The sequence below is a fragment of the Antedon mediterranea genome, chromosome 6, assembly GCF_964355755.1.
Source record: "Antedon mediterranea chromosome 6, ecAntMedi1.1, whole genome shotgun sequence".
Taxonomy (NCBI): domain Eukaryota; kingdom Metazoa; phylum Echinodermata; class Crinoidea; order Comatulida; family Antedonidae; genus Antedon; species Antedon mediterranea.
Window position 1 is genome coordinate 3,824,313 of NC_092675.1, and position 18,868 is coordinate 3,843,180.

Below are 18,868 nucleotides of genomic sequence, written 5' to 3' on the forward strand. Positions count from 1 at the left end.
TCAGACTAAAGCTCTGTCTATATGGTGGTGATATGCCCAAATATGGTAGTGTTATGACATCAGCATGTCAATATATGGGCACATCACATTTTGTTTGATAGTGTGGACAGAGCTTCAGATGTGATGTTCTGTTTCAGACTAAAGCTCTGTCTATATGGTGGTGATATGCCCAAATATGGTAGTGTTATGACATCAGCATGTCAATATATGGGCACATCACATTTTGTTTGATAGTGTGGACAGAGCTTCAGATGTGATGTTCTGTTTCAGACTAAAGCTCTGTCTATATGGTGGTGATATGCCCAAATATGGTAGTGATGTGCATGTCCATATATGGTCACATCACATTTTGTTTCATAGTGTGGACAGAGCTTCAGATGTGATGTTCTCTTTCAGACTAAAGCTCTGTCTATATGGCGGTGATAACCCAAATATGGTAGTGTTGTGACAGCATGTCCATATATGGGCACATCACATTTTGTTTGATAGTGTAGACAGAGCTTCAGATGTGATGTTCTCTTTCAGACTAAAGCTCTGTCTATATGGTGGTGATTTGCCTAAATATGGTAGTGTTATGACATCAGCATGTTCAGATATCACATTTTGTTTGATAGTGTAGACAGAGCTTCAGATGTGATGTTCTCTTTCACTGGGAGATCACTAGGCCTGTATAATAATAATAATACCACATTTATATAGCGCCCTTTTCATGAGTAATCATGCTCAAAGGCGCTTTACAAGCATTATTACCCCAGTATTTTTGGGGATCAAACACGTATGGAAACATACTCCCATAATGCAGCCGGTAACCAGTGCAAAGTTGTGTCTAGATCTAACTGGGTACCCATTTATACACCTGGGTGGAGAGAGGCAACGTAAGTAAAGTATCTTGCCTACGGATACAAGCAATGCGGCGAGAGTTGGATTCGAACCTAGGTCTGATGATCGGTCATCCAACGTCCAACACACTGCGCCACACGCCCTCATAGAACCTCTTTGCTCCACTGCTAGACTTGATCACACTCCTTGTAACTTACTAGTCATTGCCTTGCTTTATATGCTACCTTTTAAAGTCACGATTTTGAAGACGGAAGTTGACAGTCATATCATTAAGGCTTTGTGAGCCAAAGCTGTTGGGGTCGTAAACAACACCAGGTTTGGGGTAGTGTCTCATCTCTGAATGGGCTCGGCCTTCACTGCTTCCTCGATGACCCTTGGAATTATGACCTGATTTCTATATAAGAATAGTTTAACAACAATATGGCTGTTAAATTAGCATTAACATTTGTTACAGTGTTTCAATTTAAATACTGTTATGTATGCACTTTGGTTGGTAAATACAGAAAAAATATATTTAACAGGTAAACTGTGCCTCCTCAACAGGATCTGTGCGCAAGGTGCCATTTCAATCAGCCATGAGGTTTTAAAGCATTTGTGACACAACGTTAAAGCGTGGTTCCCACTATGACACAACGCAAGATGCTGTATTGCATAATCACACTAAGTGGGAACCGACGACGCAACAATGCTGCAAATATGCAGCATTACAATCAACAATTGGAAGATTACTTACTGTTTGAACTGTGCCAACAAGTGTTGGTTTTGCTGTAATAAGAGAGGTAAGCTTGTAGTAGTCTAAAAATGTCTTTGCTAAATTTCTTCCTAATTTCATATCTAGAAAAAGTATGTAGTTAAAGAAGAAATAAATGAAGTATCAAGTTAAGCTTTTGATTTGAGACAATCGAAGACTCAAACCCCCCGGATGTGTCGTTGGGTCGTCACCCAGACCACCAAAACTGTGCCGAGGAACAGAGAGATGAAACATGAATTAACATTGTTCCAAGTGGTCATCAGTGCACATTGATGGGTCAACTAGAGTTTATAATGGTCGAATCTACAGAAACTTGGATAAAGAATAGTGTTTCAAATTAAAATTAGTAAAGTTCAAATACAGTAACAAAAATGACCTATAATATGCATTTTTTGTAAAGGATACAGCTATCTTCATCATATGGATATATAGAACTGCCTTGATGTAGTGTATAGCAGAAGAACGACACCTCTAATGTGTAACACATTGTGTTTTTTTCAAGTATATCACCTAAAAAACGCCGACCTGTACCAGCTTTCATAGCGTCACGATTGAAAGAAGTATTCATCTGTACAATTGCAGAAATATACATATAATTTTTAAAAAATTTTTAATTGAACAGAAAAATCAATTCACACTAAATTGTCTTGACCTAATATTCCAATTCAATCACATGAATGAAGCTATATATAGGAGTGTGTGGTCAAAAGTTATAGGTGGGTACTCAGGAGAGGTGCTATGTTAAAATGGGGCTGGGTGGAAGACCTTAAAATAGACTTGGGACTGGAACTATTAAGGCATCCCAGCCCACGTCAACCCATCACAATTGCATTCATGTAATCATATCAAACATACCATAGAAAAGTCGTCAGCGTTTCCACACATAAGTTTAGGGAAGACTGCTTGTTTCTCATAACGTGTTGCATCGTCGTAAATATTGCCGTACATAAAGCCGTTCATAAGTGTTGAGTGTGCATGAATATCCACAAAGAAATCTACATTTTCATGCTAAAAACAAAGAAAGCATTCTAAATTTATATTGTAACACTAAAATCTTTTGAAAAAGAGGGATATGGGATCAAGTTTGCTGTCAGAAGACATGATACTGCACGCTGTTTATAATCGCTATACAGGATACTGTACAGGTGAGATTATTGTAAATTATTATGGCTTTCAAAGTAGGCAGACCCAATATTTCTCAGGCAGCTTTTGTGAGGAATGTAATGCAGTGAGGACCTACTGCAAGACCTGGAGTAAGCTGGAGAAAATCCTTGCAAATTCATACAAACCAGTATCCCTAGACTGAGGCCTATATTTCTGGTAAAGTATACTATTCTAAAGCTCTGTCTACACTATCAAACTTTATGTGACAAAAAATTGTGATGTGCCCATGTAAATGATGATGTCAAATTATTACTCCCTTCTTTGGGCACATCACACTTTTTTTGTCAAACTAGTTTGATAGTTTAAACAGAGCTTTATATACAACTCTAGAAGGAAAAATCAAACCACAATTTAAAGAATTTTACTTTCAACTTTAAATGTCAATACTGCTTAAAATATATTTACCAGAATTTTGAAAAGATAAGTTGTTTTTTATAATACTAATGAACTTACTGTGTCAGCATCCATCTGCATGAGAAGGTTCTTTGTTCCATGAAGCGTTGGGTGCGCCCATGGTGACGGATCATGCCAGTGGCGGTTTAAATCAAAACCCATAAGAGAACATCTTGCATGAAAAATAATTAATATCTACAATCAACACGATGATAGACAACTTGTATACTTACTGTATATAAGGAAACTTAAGTATGTCATGATTTTGGGAATAGATTTTATATTCAAAAAAGTTAAAATTGGTGTCTGTATGTTAAGTGCTTTCAATTTGCAAAAATCTATACTCACATTGTCTAATTGTTGGTCACACTGGACCTAAAAATTCACCAAAATTGTGACATTTGAGGAATTGAATATTGAAGCACATTCAAATGTTTCCAGATTTGAATAATGCATTAACATGACTAGTTTCTAATTTGTTGTATATTGTTGCAAATGGAATCATAGTAAACACATACCTAGGTACAATTAATGTTATGTACAAGAAAGCAAATCTCTCTTCTAAAGCTGTCTACACTATCTAACTAGTTTGACAAAAAAATTGAGATGTGCCTAAATATGGTACTGATATGCCCAAATATGGTAGTGATATGACATCATGTCCATATATGGGCACATCACATGTTGATAGTGTAGACAGAGCTTTACTTTTGTGAAATCAATGTTTGCTGCCCTCTTACTAAAAATATAAATTAACTTTTATCAAATCACATTGAACATTAGAAAGAAAGTAATCAAGTAACCTGTAATTGCCGAGATAGACTCCATCAGGGTTGAGCATTGGGACAATCTTGAAAACAACATGTTCCCTAAGGACTTTAGCAATCGGATGTTGACTTAACAAGAAATCAATTAGGCCTAGAAGCAAAAGAAATAACATGAAAGAAAATGTGCTTTGACAGATTAAAGGTCACAGAATAGACAAAAGAGGAATATGGCATTGTCATTGATGTTAACATTAACTATTATCATCAATATAATTAATTTTCTATTATTATTTTAAAAAATCATCACCCATTATCTATTTATTGTCATCAATATTCTATATAGCTATCATAACAAAAATATAACATGATGCAGTTTAAGGTTAAAAATGTGCTTTGACAGATTAAAGGTCACAGAATAGACAAAATAGGAATATGGCATTGATATTAACATTAACTATTATCATCAATATTTTCTATTATTATAAAAAATCATCACCCATCTCTTTACTGTCATCAATATTTTATCATCAATAAAACACATCATTTTATCCTTAATTCAATCGATATAATCCAGCGTTTTAAAATGATCAATACAGTCATCTTTTATCATATCATCGGCATCTTTCTATCAATATATTCGAATTTAAACATTCACAATAATATTAATCCATTCTTTAATTTGAAGCCTGCTTCAGTAACACTCAAAAACATCATCACCGCTTAGCATCATCAATAAAACCATTAAATAAATATCAAGCATTATCTTGATTCTTATCATTATCATTAATATTAATGTTTTTCATCATCACACCATGTTTACGATAATGTTTTCACTATGATTGTTTAAAGATGTATTGTCCCCCTGAATAATAATTAAAAACAAATATTTTTTTTTAATATGCCATCACATAATAGTTATCCAGTTTGACCAAAAATCGAATCGAAAAAAATTATTTACCTAAAAAAACTGTAATTTAAAGCAAAAAAATCGTCAAATTTCCTGCCAGCCAATGGATTTTTTTTATATTATTGTATAAATGAAAACATTTTTTTTTTCGTTTTTTTTAAATGAAATCTATAAAAAAAACCTATTCAAAGTCTGATTTAATTAATCTTCATTTTTTCATGTTTTTGGGGAACAATACATCTTGAATGTTATTTGTTAACAAACTATGGTTTTCAATGTTATCAACATCATCATTGTTTTTTACCTATGGCAATTAAAATGCTGAATCATCAAGAAAAAAAACAATGGTTATAAATATTAATCATTTCTATGTTTGATTTTAACGACCTCGGCTCTGGGCCGGGGTTAATTAGAAGGTCATCTTAAGTTGACATCAATTGACCTTATGTGGTTTACCTTTAATGAGCTACAATGTTAATATGCACACAAATATATTCTGAATGATTAGGAATATGTCAGTTGATTACAAGAAAGTAAATTACAATACCACATCCGTTTATAAATGAGTTTTATTATTTATTATATTTATATATAAATAATATATATGTATTTATAGCCCCGTACCTTATAATTAGAAATAAAAGCTTTTTTATAAAGTTTTAGTTAAATTGAAATATCAGATGGAAACAATGAAATCAATATCAGTGCTTCCTGAAATGCATATTAGTCCTTTTTTTTAATATAACTACATTTATTTATTTCTGCAATAAGTACTTTTGGGTAATTCTATCATTTCATGTTCTTTTATTTAGAGAGTCATTTTTCACGCCATGTTTCTTCTCATCTCCACTGAAGTAGTTTTACTTCAATCAATCAAAATAATAAAACTTATTATGGTTAATTTTATTTTATTTATTTATTTTATTCAGTTGTCAACCAACAGCGATGAAACCGCCACTAACAGGTTGAATCAATGTTTTGAATGGTGTGTTTATGTTCGGCAATCAATAGAGTGGGAAAGTTAAACGTATATATTTTTTAATTTATTTTTGATTTCACCTTATTTATAGAGGGTGACCCTAAACAACGTAAGCTGAGAATCAAGGGGCCCTCTTGATGAGTGTGACAGTGGTTGTTGTTGTCAAGTTTGGACTTGTACTTATGCTATGGGGTTTGCAGTTAATAACTTCAGGTATTTTTTAATAATACTAAAATAACATCAATACTAAAATAAACTTTACTAAAGATTACATTTATAAATGGAAATAAGAAATGAAATAAAAGCTACAGTACCCGCTACAGTATTAATGTTGTTATTATTCATTCGTATAATTACTGTAAAAAAAACATTGAATGTGACTTTAATAATTTATAAGTGTTAAATGTCAAGCAAATCCAGTTATGATCAATAATGTGCCTATTACAAATAACAAACAGATTAGAAAATAAAAAAGCCTACGGAAAAGTATAGCAGTAACTATGAATATCAATTGATTTTTTTTTTTTTTTGTGCATTAATAATGATTTTCGTCAAATTGCTATGTTCAATTACCTATCTTAGTAATGTTTTTTTTTTGTAGCATCGCTGGATGAAGATTAGGGGAATGTTTATAATGAATCTAATTGACAGATGGGCCATCAATAGTTACATGTTTTGTCAGATCTTAAAACATTGATATAGTAATGTCCGTAAGCTAAAATGGAAAGCACGTTCCATAACAATCCCATGATGCATTTCAGACACATTTTTGCTGCCTTTTTTGTACCATAAAGCTCTGTCTACACTATCAAACTAGTTTGAAAAAAAAGTGTGATGTGCCCAAATAAGGTAGTGATATGTTTAAATATGGTAGTAATATGACATCATTTAAATTAAATTATTGTCGATGGAGTAAGAGCAGTTTTCTGTTTGGGCTTGTGCCTATTACTTACTCCTGGCAAGATGAAATATAAAACATACTTTTAAGATCTTTTGCCGAATAAATATTATTATTATTTTCATCATGTCTATATATGGGCACATCACATTTTTTTGTCACATAAAGTTTGATAGTGTAGACAGAGCTTTAGAAATAATATAATAACTATATTTTTCTTTTCTACATCCTTTATCATCAATGTAGATAACTTGTAATCAATTGTTGCATGTACATAAAACGACTACTGTAGAAAATGCTTTATCTTTGCATGTAGAAGCTTTGTATGTTTATCTTACCAAGCAACACAAACTACATGTGTTTATTTTAGTACACATGATCAGTAAGCACATCATTTAATATTAGATATTTTTAATAAATGTTGGTTCATTGATTATCTTGTTCATTCATCAAACTTGATATTTTACATGACAAGTTTATCATAACATTTTTTTTTTCTTTTTAATTCACTAAGAATGTCTTCTGTTTAAAGGGATATTGTGGGTTTAAAATATCTATTGTTAAAAATATGTATAAAACAATTTATCAACTTCAGTTTGAGAAACATAGTATCATCATAAGTCGAGCGATCTATGGTAAAGAGTCTGGTTTTTTTTGCCCAGATTCTCTCATTTTGACCAAATTTACAAAAATAGCAATCATATATGTTTAAGAAAAACCACTTGTTTTTCGACAGCATTGAAGCAGAAAGAGAATCATCTAAATTTAATATTCACCTAAGTGAAATATTTCTCTTAGATTAGTTATTTAATTTTAGTAAAGTGGTATTCCCTTTTTTCCCTTAAGAGTGTTAAGCTCTGTCTACACATGGTCTACACTATCAAACTATATGCGACAAAAAAAAAATTATGTGCCCATTATATAGACATTATGATGTCATATCACTACCATATTTGGGCATATCTCTACCATATTTTGGCACATCACACTAGTTTGATAGTGTAGACAAGGCTTTAATGACTTTTTTTTGAAATAGGTAGGAAATTAGTTATTTTAAATGAATAGTTAACTGGATAATACTACATACATATTTGGCTGTTTCAATTCATATTTTAAGTAAATTTCGTATTCCTTTTATCAATGTGGATGAAGAATCCCGCTTTAAGATATTAGTCACATGATCTTTTGTTTGGAGACAAGGGATCATTAAGGAAAACAACATGTATATAACATGTATATATTAGTTTTCGTTAGACAATAATATATATTTGGCATTGTGTAAGAATAATTATTTGTTGACCTTGAACTGTTTGATGAACTTAATGAACTGTCTTTCTTCATATGTTATCCTATTGAATGCAAACTCTAGTTGGTGTTTCACATTATGTATGGTAGTCATATCAAATAAAATGTGGTATTCGGTATGAGGAGTCGTGTAAAACACAAGGTTCAGGCTAGGTCTATATATAATACTACTGCCAGTTGTGATTTTTTTTTTTTATAAATTGAATAAAAAAAAGAATTATCTGAGTAAAAACCACTTTGAGGTGGTATAGCTATCTAACTTTCTCTGTTATCGTGCAACTACAAACATATTTTTTATGATTTCTCATCCACAGACCATGCATCCTCTCAAGAATTCAGTTAAAATAATCAATGAATGACGGTGGAAAAACATGATGCTGAGGAACCATTTAATCCAGCACTGTGAAGCTGTAAGTCAATGTTTTCTGTAATGCCAGATTAAAATAATAATAGATTTTATAGAGCCAAGTTTACAAACAAAATAAACCTTTAGCACTTGATAAGATATTGTTATTTTATTATAAGAGAATTTAATTAGGTATTTAATTTATCATATTTAATAAATATTTATGTTATTCAATTTTTTCTAATAATAACATCGAATAGATTTTAAAGAGTCAAGTTAAATTTAAAACTTTTAGCACGGTATTGATTATAAATCATTTTCCGTCATTGGACTGAAGTTATGGAATAATTTACCTATTAATGTGCGTATAGCTATAAGTGTACAATGTTTTAAAACATTTTTTTTAAGTTTTCTTTTCCCTAAGGAATAATTTAGATTTTTCTTGTATACTGTTCTAATTAATGTACAGCGCTTTGGTTTCCTTTATAAATCTATTGTTATTTTCCAGTTTGTATTGTAGAGGAGTATATTATGCCATACATTGAAAATAATATATCAACAATGTTCTGTGATGATCACGGATTACGTTCTGCGATCATCAGACCACGAGGGACTGCATATTTAATATCCTTTCAATATCTCTGAAGTTCACTGACAGCTTATACTTTCCCCAACAAATTCATTTTTTTTTCCATGACAAGTTTGTAATAACAGATCTAGTCTATTTAAGATATTGCTATCAACTATCAAATAACGGAATGAGGTAGGAAATTTACATTAAAAGGCAATAAATTAAGAAAAGATTGGAATCACTTTGGTAATACAATACTTGTTTATTCCATAGATAAAGTATCGTGAAATGTAATATCGCTGAAATGTAAGGAGATTTAAAATCCTAGGCCGATATGGTATGTTTGATGGACAGTACAAAGGGAAGGATTAAACGAAAAAGTGATATAAAGAAAAATGAATAATCTTAGAGAAAGAGTTTGAATACATGTTGAGTGTCGGACAAAACAATGACTAGTAGAGTGGTCAACTTAAAGTAAGACAACTGAACCAAAACTCACAAATATTGAAATAATTATGAATGGAAAAGGAACATGGATGCCATATTTCTTAGTCACTTACTAATTGGTACTACATACCTCGGACACTCTCTTTCTAACAACACTATTACTTGACAAATCAACCATATCACTTTGCTGATGACAAATCACCCATATCACTTTCTGATGACAAATCATCAATACCACTTTATGATGACAAATCATCATCATCACTTTCTGATGACAAATCATCACCACCACTTTCTGATGACAAATCACCATTATAACTTTCTGATGACAAATGATTTTCTGACTATCACCATTTTCACTTACATCACTATCATTAATGACATCATCACCAACACTTTTACTTACCTTGACAAACGTAAGATGCTGGTGACTCTCCTGGGTGTACCCGTGCCGTGATGAAGACCACACGTTGGGAGACTCCACTAGCAAGGTTTTCTGGCTTGGTAATTGTAAGTAAGTCTAATCTTCTTTGTTGCTATGAAAAAAATAAATACACATTACATCAAATTGGGTCAACACCAATATTTCATCAATAATAAAAATGAAAAAGGTATTTTAATGTAAGCATTTGAATAATGATAATCCAACTCTTGCCGCATTGCTTACGTTTGCCTCTCTCCACCCACGTGTATAAATGGGTACCCGGTTAGATCAAGACACAACTTTGCGCTGATTAATAGCTGCATTATGGGAGTTATGTTTCCATACATGTTTGATCCAAAACAATGACTGGGGTAATAATGTTTCAATTCAATTTCAATTTTTTTAAATCCTGGATATCATTATTATTCACTTTAATAGGTCCTGAAAGAGTTTCCTCAATGCTATTCAGTAGTTAACATTTTTAAAGTTTTAATAATTAATATTGGACTATTTTAATCTTTCGTAACATTTGTCGTATTCAGTTGGGACTTTTACCGTTGAGTATAGTTTTTCCGTTAAATATTTATTTAATGGAGTATTTTGAACGTTAAGATTATTCTTATCAAAAAAGCTTAAATTGTTAGCGTTTTCTATTGGAAAGATTTTCTGTTGAGCACAATCTGTTTACAATTCGAATACACAAGTATAAAGAACTCAAAAAAGTTCCCAATCAATATGACAAGTGCATTGTTATTTAAACAGAATCTACCTACAACACTAAAACATATAAGTTCTCTCTGAAAATAATCAAGTCGTCTTTTTTCTATTGCTCCTAAATATGTCTGTAATCTGGTGTACGAGTATGGGAACGAATATGAAAATTGGTATGTGTCGACATCTCGATCGAAGCAAAATGCAAACGACATTACATAATTTTTCCGGTGTTCAGGACATTTGTAATAGTATACATTCTTTGATGGGATTCTTTGCCTACAAAACAGAAATAAAATAGCATTTAAATGGTTATATTTTGATTATTATTATTATTTATTATTTACATTTATTTACCCAGGGTAGCCCAAACAGTTAAGAACTGGTTTCCATTGAGGCCCTGCATTTTACGTACAAAAGCAATAGCACACAGTTAATAATGTTTGGATTACAATAAAAATATGGAAAAAAAAAAAAATTTTTTTTAAATCAATAAATATACAACAATAACTTCGGATACAATTACAATTTGAGGGCAACGTAGCTCCTCTCATTTTGAACACAGTAAGGTCTTAATTGTACTTAATGCATTGAATCATACAAATTAGATTTAAAAACATTTACAGACGTCTCGGTTCTCAAGTCGATATGCAAATTGTTCCATATATTTGCCCCACTTACACAAAAACTCGTGAGGTAACTTTCCTTTTTTGCAACTTCATAGTTGTTGACTGCCTCGTTTCACGAGTTTGAGGTAATGGAGTGAATAGGTTTGTCATGCCTGGGGGTGCCAAATTGTTGAGACATTTAAAAACCAGTATGGCTTTTTTATATGTGACAGTAATAATAATAATAATAAAGAATATTATGATTAAATGTTACTTAAGCTCTGTCTACACTATCAAACTTTATATGTAATGTGCCCATATATGGACATGATGTCGTCATATTACTACCATATTTGAGCACATGACCCTTTTTTGATAGTGTAGACAGAGCTTTAGGCATTTAAAATTATTATTACCATCGTGGTCTTGATGTTGACTTTACAACTGGAGTCATACCATCTCTATATAAACTTTTTGTCTTACTAAAATTTACGACGTTAAATATAACTCTCTGTAAAAAAAGATACAGTAATACTGTATAAGATGATACCAAAACAAAAATATATAATTCTCTTTCATGTTACATTTCTTGTGATTACTGAGGAGCTGATAATAGTCTATTTATATGAAATTAATGATCAATCAATGAAAAATAATGCCATGCAACTTTGTTTCTGATTTTAAAAAAGGTCTACTTGTTTAGGCCTGACATTTACAATCTCACTTTCAAAAACAATATTTATTTTCAATTTAAAAAAAATATATTTCTACACTACAAGCAACCTCTATATATACTGAATAAAAAAAATAAAAAAAACTCTATTCAGGAGGACTTTGCTGGGTTCTTTTAATATAATTCTTACTGTAAGAAACATTTCAAATTATAATCTTACAAAAATTATTATTTTAAATTGTATCAATTAAATCATTTAACACAAATTACAAGAAATTATATAATTTCATAAATACATCTTCTTTTGAGATAAACCTATTGTAGGTAAGCTAGACATAAAAAAGACTTTAAAATTGTATAAAAATTATAAAACGCATGCTTCCTTAAAGTATCATTTTACTCTTGTTTATAAAATTAAAATTAAATTAAAATTAAATTAAAATCATCTTTTGTCTCAACCCTATAAACTGTACCAATTTATAAGACACAATTAAGTTGATAAGACTTTATAAGAGTTTATAAAGAGTTCTAATTCCATCATAATTGTAATAAATTCTATCAAAATATTAAATTAAATTTAGTCATTCACACCTGATCTTGTTTGACATTTTCTACGGTAAAATTAAACCAGACACGAAACCTTGCATTACATGTGTCCGGTCGAATAAACAAGTCATACTCATATTCAGTTATGTAGTCTGCACGGCCAAGGTTTCCTACGAGATATTTGGAAAAAAAAAAGGAATCGGTTTGTACAAAATAAAGTACAATTTCAATAAATTATGATATAAAATATAGTAATTTGTGACAATTCAAAAAAAAAAAAAACATTTATTTTCCTCCATAGCAATACAATACAAAATAATAAACAGAAATGGTAATAGCAATGAATCCAAAAAATGTGATGTGCCTATGTATATGGACATGATGATGTCATATCACTACCATATTAAAGAATAGCACTACCATATATAGGCACATTACACTTTTTTGACACACAAGTTTGATAGTGTAGACAAGGCTTAAGACTGTTTAACAACAACATAAATCTTCTTTAAACTGGTCAAGTATTTCTAAGAATAAAAATGCTGTGTTGTTCCCACCTCCACCACTCCAACTTTGTTTTAATACATCACTGGATCTTTTATATTAATTTATAATGTTATTTTTCAATATAATGGCAAAATTCATTTTTTTTTTCGTACTCAATTAATTTTGAGGTACTTAAGTGACGGTGTTACAATACTTAATAAATAATACCTACCACATTCAAAACATGCATCAAATATAAGATGACCCTTCCTAGGCTTTCCTACATAACCTGGAGGTACAACAGCAAACTTGTTTACATTGCCAACTACAGAATCCTCACTGCTACTGTCACTACCCGCTGATGAAAAAATGTATGATTAAACATTTAAAATAATCAAATAAATTAAAATAACATAGGCCTAGCTAGGCCTAGTATTGGAAGTGGTTTTGATTTCAAGTGGGCAAACAATCAACACAAAAACTATAATAAAGTAGGGCCATAACTAGGCCTAGTCCAAACTAGGCTATCTTACCTAGCCTAATGCCTACGTCCTATATTTAGTATGTTATAATACTGGCCTCTAGGCCTAGCCTAGTAGATAGAGGCTAGGCTAGTCTACTGGCCTAGTCTCTAGACTAGCCTCTAACTAGCTATTTATAGCCTCTAATCTAATAAATAGGGCCAGGCTAGAATTCTGTCTGGTCTCTTGTTGGAGCAAAAGGGATACATCACCTAGGCCTGGCCAAAGTAAGTTAGGACCTAGCCTAGAGGGCTTGTACTTGGCTAGGCTAATCAACTAGCCTACTATACACCGACCAGGCAGCACAGCGTAGCCGGCAGAGTGAATCCACAAACACTCCCACGCACGGCACGGGCCACGCAGCAGCTGCTAGGCTAGCGTCCCGTTGCTAGGGAGTATTAAATGATTTTTCAAACCTTAATCGAGAAGAGAAATATATTACTTTTGTTGTTACAATTTTTGTTTACATTATACAAAGGGTTACATGTCATTTTGTGTTTTATAATTGTTATAAAGACAGTGAAATGTCTTTTCATAATGTTTACTCACCCGATTCTGGCTTCTTATCCGCCATATTTTCCGCTCCTGTTTACATTGATGATATTGTTATTTACCCGGTGGCAGTGCAAATAGTATTTATTACATTTAGAAAGTAAGTATAATAAGGTATACAGTAACTTCAAGAGTCAGCAGTCCGACATATATAATTAATGTAATTATAGTATTCAGTAAGAGGAACAATAGACTATTAACATTTTCTTTAATAAATAATAGTAATAATGGTAATAAGTCTCTGTTATTCATCTTTTTTATGTTTTAGTCCAGTTCAGTTTCGATTTTTTGCTTACTTAGGCCTAATTTTTCTTACGACACCCGATACCAGAGTATAAAGGGACTGCTATAGAAGAAAGCTACGGCTTTTAAAACAGGTCAATCAATCATTTGGTGTTAAATTTGTAAAAATGTGATTAATTAAATTGAACAAAACTTGTTTACAATATTGTAATATTGCTTTAAAATGTATTCGTTTACTCTGTAAAAGGTTAAAACACGAGCGGACATTGTCATTTCAAAGTACATTCACATTCATTTTTATATTAGTAATAATAAGTACAACATCCATTATGTCTCTTTGTTATATCATCATGATAAGAGCGTGGGATTCTGGTGCCAGTAATTGTAAACAATAAACGTACGTGTATTACACCTATAAGGATTAACACAAATTAAACATGATTTATAACATAACAGTCTTAAATTTCACTATAAATTAAAGTTTAAAAACGGATTATGGAAATATATGTAGAAACATATTATATTGCGTTGTCTCATGCTGTTTGGACTTGCTTGCTCGCCTCTTGTTTGGACTTGCTTGCTCGCCTCTTGTTGGACTTGCTTGCTCGCCTCTTGTTTGGACTTGCTTGCTCGCCTCTTGTTTGGACTTGCTTGCTGGCCTCTTGTTTGGACTTGCTTGCTCGCCTCTTGTTTGGACTTGCTTGCTCGCCTCTTGTTTGGACTTGCTTGCTCGCCTCTTGTTTGGACTTGCTTGCTCGCCTCTTGTTTGGACTTGCTTGCTCGCCTCTTGTTTGGACTTGCTTGCTCGCCTCTTGTTTGGACTTGCTTGCTCGCCTCTTGTTTGGACTTTGCTTGCTCGCCTCTTGTTTGGACTTGCTTGCTCACCTCTTGTTTGGACTTGCTTGCTCGCCTCTTGTTTGGACTTGCTTGCTCGCCTCTTGTTTGGACTTGCTTGCTCGCCTCTTGTTTGGACTTGCTTGCTCGCCTCTTGTTTGGACTTGCTTGCTCGCCTCTTGTTTGGACTTGCTTGCTCGCCTCTTGTTTGGACTTGCTTGCTCGCCTCTTGTTTGGACTTTGCTTGCTCGCCTCTTGTTTGGACTTGCTTGCTCACCTCTTGTTTGGACTTGCTTGCTCGCCTCTTGTTTGGACTTGCTTGCTCGCCTCTTGTTTGGACTTGCTTGCTCGCCTCTTGTTTGGACTTGCTTGCTCGCCTCTTGTTTGGACTTGCTTGCTCGCCTCTTGTTTTGGACTTGCTTGCTCGCCTCTTGTTTTGACTTGCTTGCTCGCCTCTTGTTTTGACTTGCTTGCTCGCCTCTTGTTTGGACTTGCTTGCTCGCCTCTTGTTTGGACTTGCTTGCTCGCCTCTTGTTTTGGACTTGCTTGCTCGCCTCTTGTTTGGACTTGCTTGCTCGCCTCTTGTTTGGACTTGCTTGCTCACCTCTTGTTTGGACTTGCTTGCTCGCCTCTTGTTTGGACTTGCTTGCTCGCCTCTTGTTTGGACTTGCTTGCTCGCCTCTTTTTTTGGACTTGCTTGCTCGCCTCTTGTTTGGACTTGCTTGCTCACCTCTTGTTTGGACTTGCTTGCTCGCCTCTTGTTTTGGACTTGCTTGCTCGCCTCTTGTTTTGGACTTGCTTGCTCGCCTCTTGTTTTGGACTTGCTTGCTCGCCTCTTGTTTGGACTTGCTTGCTCGCCTCTTGTTTGGACTTGCTTGCTCGCCTCTTGTTTGGACTTGCTTGCTCGCCTCTTGTTTGGACTTGCTTGCTCGCCTCTTGTTTCCAAAATGAATGAATAAATTAAATCAATTCAATTATTTGCTTATTCTAATCATTATTATTTGAAAGGTTTTATGTTCTACTTGTTCTATTTATGTTCTTGTTTATTCCTCATCAAAAAATAAAAAATATTTATAAAGACTTGACAACATTGTTATATCCATAAAGTTCACACATACTGTACCGCCGGACCTAAAATGTTTTCCTCTCTGTCTCTCTCCCCTGATGACTACCACACTTCATTTCATGGGATCTTTCAATGTATAAATTGAATAGCATCTCTATAAAAAATAATTAAAATTGATTAAAATGGATATTTTACATAACAACAGATGTAATTCAATAAATTTGTTTAGTTTTGCTGTTCAATTCTTGCATTTTAATCAGATAATTTCTTATAAGACCAAAAATGACTGAATTGAATTGAAAATGAGGTATAGGCCTATCTTATTTTTAATATTACAAACTGAATGATTTTTTGCGGATCATGGTATTATAGAATGACGAATGGGACTCTGTATAGTGTAGGCCTTTACATTTATTTTATCGTTTTTATAAATAATAATTATATTATTTTGTAATTAAAAAATGTGTTAAAATGTGGTCACATATTATTATACAAATGCGATCTGATCGACAATGAGTGTTCCGTTATCAGATCAATAAGCAGTATACGGCCGTCGTAGAAATAGCATGTGAATGAATACAAAATACGTTATAGCCCCCTCTATAGTTTAAAAAAGTTTTTTGGCACACGGTCTCTCTCTCCTCGCGGCGGTGTGGTACCACAGTATAACAAACGATCTATGTGTTATAGTAGGACAAAATAATAACGTATTAATAACAACATACTAACATTAATAATGAATAATAGAACAACATTAATTTTTGTTGGGGTGCAAACATTATTCACTTCGCATACTGTAGCATTTTATGTTGATGAATGCATTCTGTGATATCATTGATTTTATGTCGTGCGCCCTCTATATTATTGCAAATCTCGTAAACTTTTTGTATGGTATCACTGTACAGTAGGCCGCCTATAGCAAAAAAAAAATGTTTATTCGGAAACTGTTAAATTCTATTATAAAGATTATTTGTACCAATATTTATAACTTACTTTACCTATATTATGTTGCATCATACTAGGAGCATTTTCAATCGAATTTCTGTTTGGGTGTAGGTGGGTGGATCAATCAAAATAGCCTACTAGACTACACAGTATCTTGCCTATATAATTTTTTTTAAACTGAAAGTAAAAATGAATCATTTTTTTTCCTGTTCAAACAAAACATCTTTTTTACTAATTCGTATTCATAATCACCATCACATCACTATGTGTGTTTTTTATCTAAAATCAAATCCCACACACTTGTCATCCATGTCTATTCAGATATCACAGATAATGTTTATCAAAATAATGGCTTTCTTCACCATAATACCACACCGTCTTGTTCCACACTTTTAGCATCGACATACATTTACAGCTAAAAGTCTTTGGCATGCTTCAAGTATGGAATCAAAATACGGCTGTATAAAATGGAAGTTTCGAAATGTGTCTGCAGGCACAACTCAGTCCATCATGACGTCACGATCCAACCGTCTGTCAATCAACTATATATTACGCGCACGCGTTTCACTTCCAGGTGGGTCTTTCAGTTGGCTGGAGGTAGGTTGCTGCAACCTGACTCACACGATGAAATCGGAAATGATAATTTGACTAACAACATAAAAACAGTAGAACTGATTTCGTTTACATGCTGATATGATACTTTGAATAAATATTGAATTAATGAATTAGCATTATACTATAGTAATGTAACAACATATTACGTAGGAGTAGGTTTAGTAGGGGGAAGATCCAGGTAGATTGAAATAACTTATATAATGCTGTCGGTCGGTAGGGACGCTCCCCCTTCCACCCTTGATCGGGCGCCCCTAAAGGGTTTGGTGTCAGTTGTATCATACCATAGTGGTACAGATCAGATACCGGGTTACTTAGTGACTGAGCTCTGGTGGTGGGTGATTGGTTTACCGATTTTTGTCACTAACGTTGGCATATATAGTTTTATAGAGAAAGATGGTAGTATATCTTGTGGTGACTGGTGGTTGTGTGTTTTTACCGGAGATTTGTGGAGATGATAAGAAAATGATAAGTGATAATAATAATAATGAAAATGATAGTAAATATGGATATGGTGGCGAGGTTTACAAATATCATACTAACTATGAAATTATCAAAAGTATCAAAAGTACTAAAAACCACCAACCTAATATTCGTGGCAATTCGGTGTGCGCGTAAGGATGTCAAGAACAAATTGAGAACGCAATTCAAGTAGGAGGCCGATGTAACAAATATAGAGAAGTAACAAATAAATAAGTGAAAAAGTTAAAGTAATGAATTATTCAGCTGCAAATAATGTTACTAATCTTGATTTGTCTGTTGTAACGCCGCTGCTATTTGTTAAATGTTTTCGCCAGGTAAAGCTTGTTAGTCGTAAATGGAAGGTATTTTTGTGAATTTTACAGGTGTATTTTCACGGCGTATTGTAGGCCTATGCCTTATACATGACATTTAGCATTTGTTGTTACGCATAGATTTCAAGTTATTTCCGTAAAATGTGATTTCAACAAATTTATGAATTACATTCACTAGTAGTAGTAGTAGTATTCTATACTAGAGATAGAATGATATGAATAGCAAAAATGAATTCTGTCGGATGGCTAAAAAAAGTGAGATCACCGACTTTAGACGGATTACGCTCGATGGTATTAAACCGCAAGATTTACAATTCAATCATAACACTATAATTTCCAAATTAATTAAATATAAAATATTAATTAAAGATATTAATAATTATTGGTATATTCATTTTATTTAAATAGTATGAGTTTGTAAAAGATGTTTTTTTTAATGAAAACTGATTGGACTACTTTAGTACGCCAGCAATCGTTGTTGAGTG

General features: G+C 32.8%; 1 protein-coding gene across 1 annotated transcript; it reads right to left on the minus strand.

Annotated features, from left to right (window-relative positions):
- Window positions 1-119: 119 nt before the first annotated feature.
- LOC140052113 (cytosolic carboxypeptidase 6-like) lies at window positions 120-13,912 on the minus strand. The gene is made up of 12 exons (XM_072097534.1): window positions 13,887-13,912; window positions 13,049-13,174; window positions 12,376-12,500; window positions 11,528-11,622; window positions 10,566-10,782; window positions 9,775-9,904; window positions 3,952-4,066; window positions 3,209-3,320; window positions 2,447-2,599; window positions 1,997-2,159; window positions 1,574-1,674; window positions 120-1,234 (listed from the first exon to the last, which is right to left on the minus strand). The coding sequence occupies exons 1-12, from the start codon at window positions 13,909-13,911 to the stop codon at window positions 1,061-1,063; spliced, it is 1,536 nt and encodes a 511-aa protein (XP_071953635.1). The 5' UTR covers window position 13,912; the 3' UTR covers window positions 120-1,060.
- Between the last annotated feature and the right edge of the window lie 4,956 nt (window positions 13,913-18,868).

Excerpts from the sequence above, each read along its gene's own strand:
- LOC140052113 (XM_072097534.1), bottom strand. The coding sequence starts at position 13,911 with ATGGCGGATAAGAAGCCAGAATCGG. Across the intron at positions 9,905-10,565 it reads AACTTATATGTTTTAGTGTT|CAACAAAGAAGATTAGACTT; the intron begins GTAGGTAGATTC and ends TTTTTTTCATAG. Across the intron at positions 1,675-1,996 it reads TCCATATGATGAAGATAGCT|ATATGAAATTAGGAAGAAAT; the intron begins GTATCCTTTACA and ends TACTTTTTCTAG.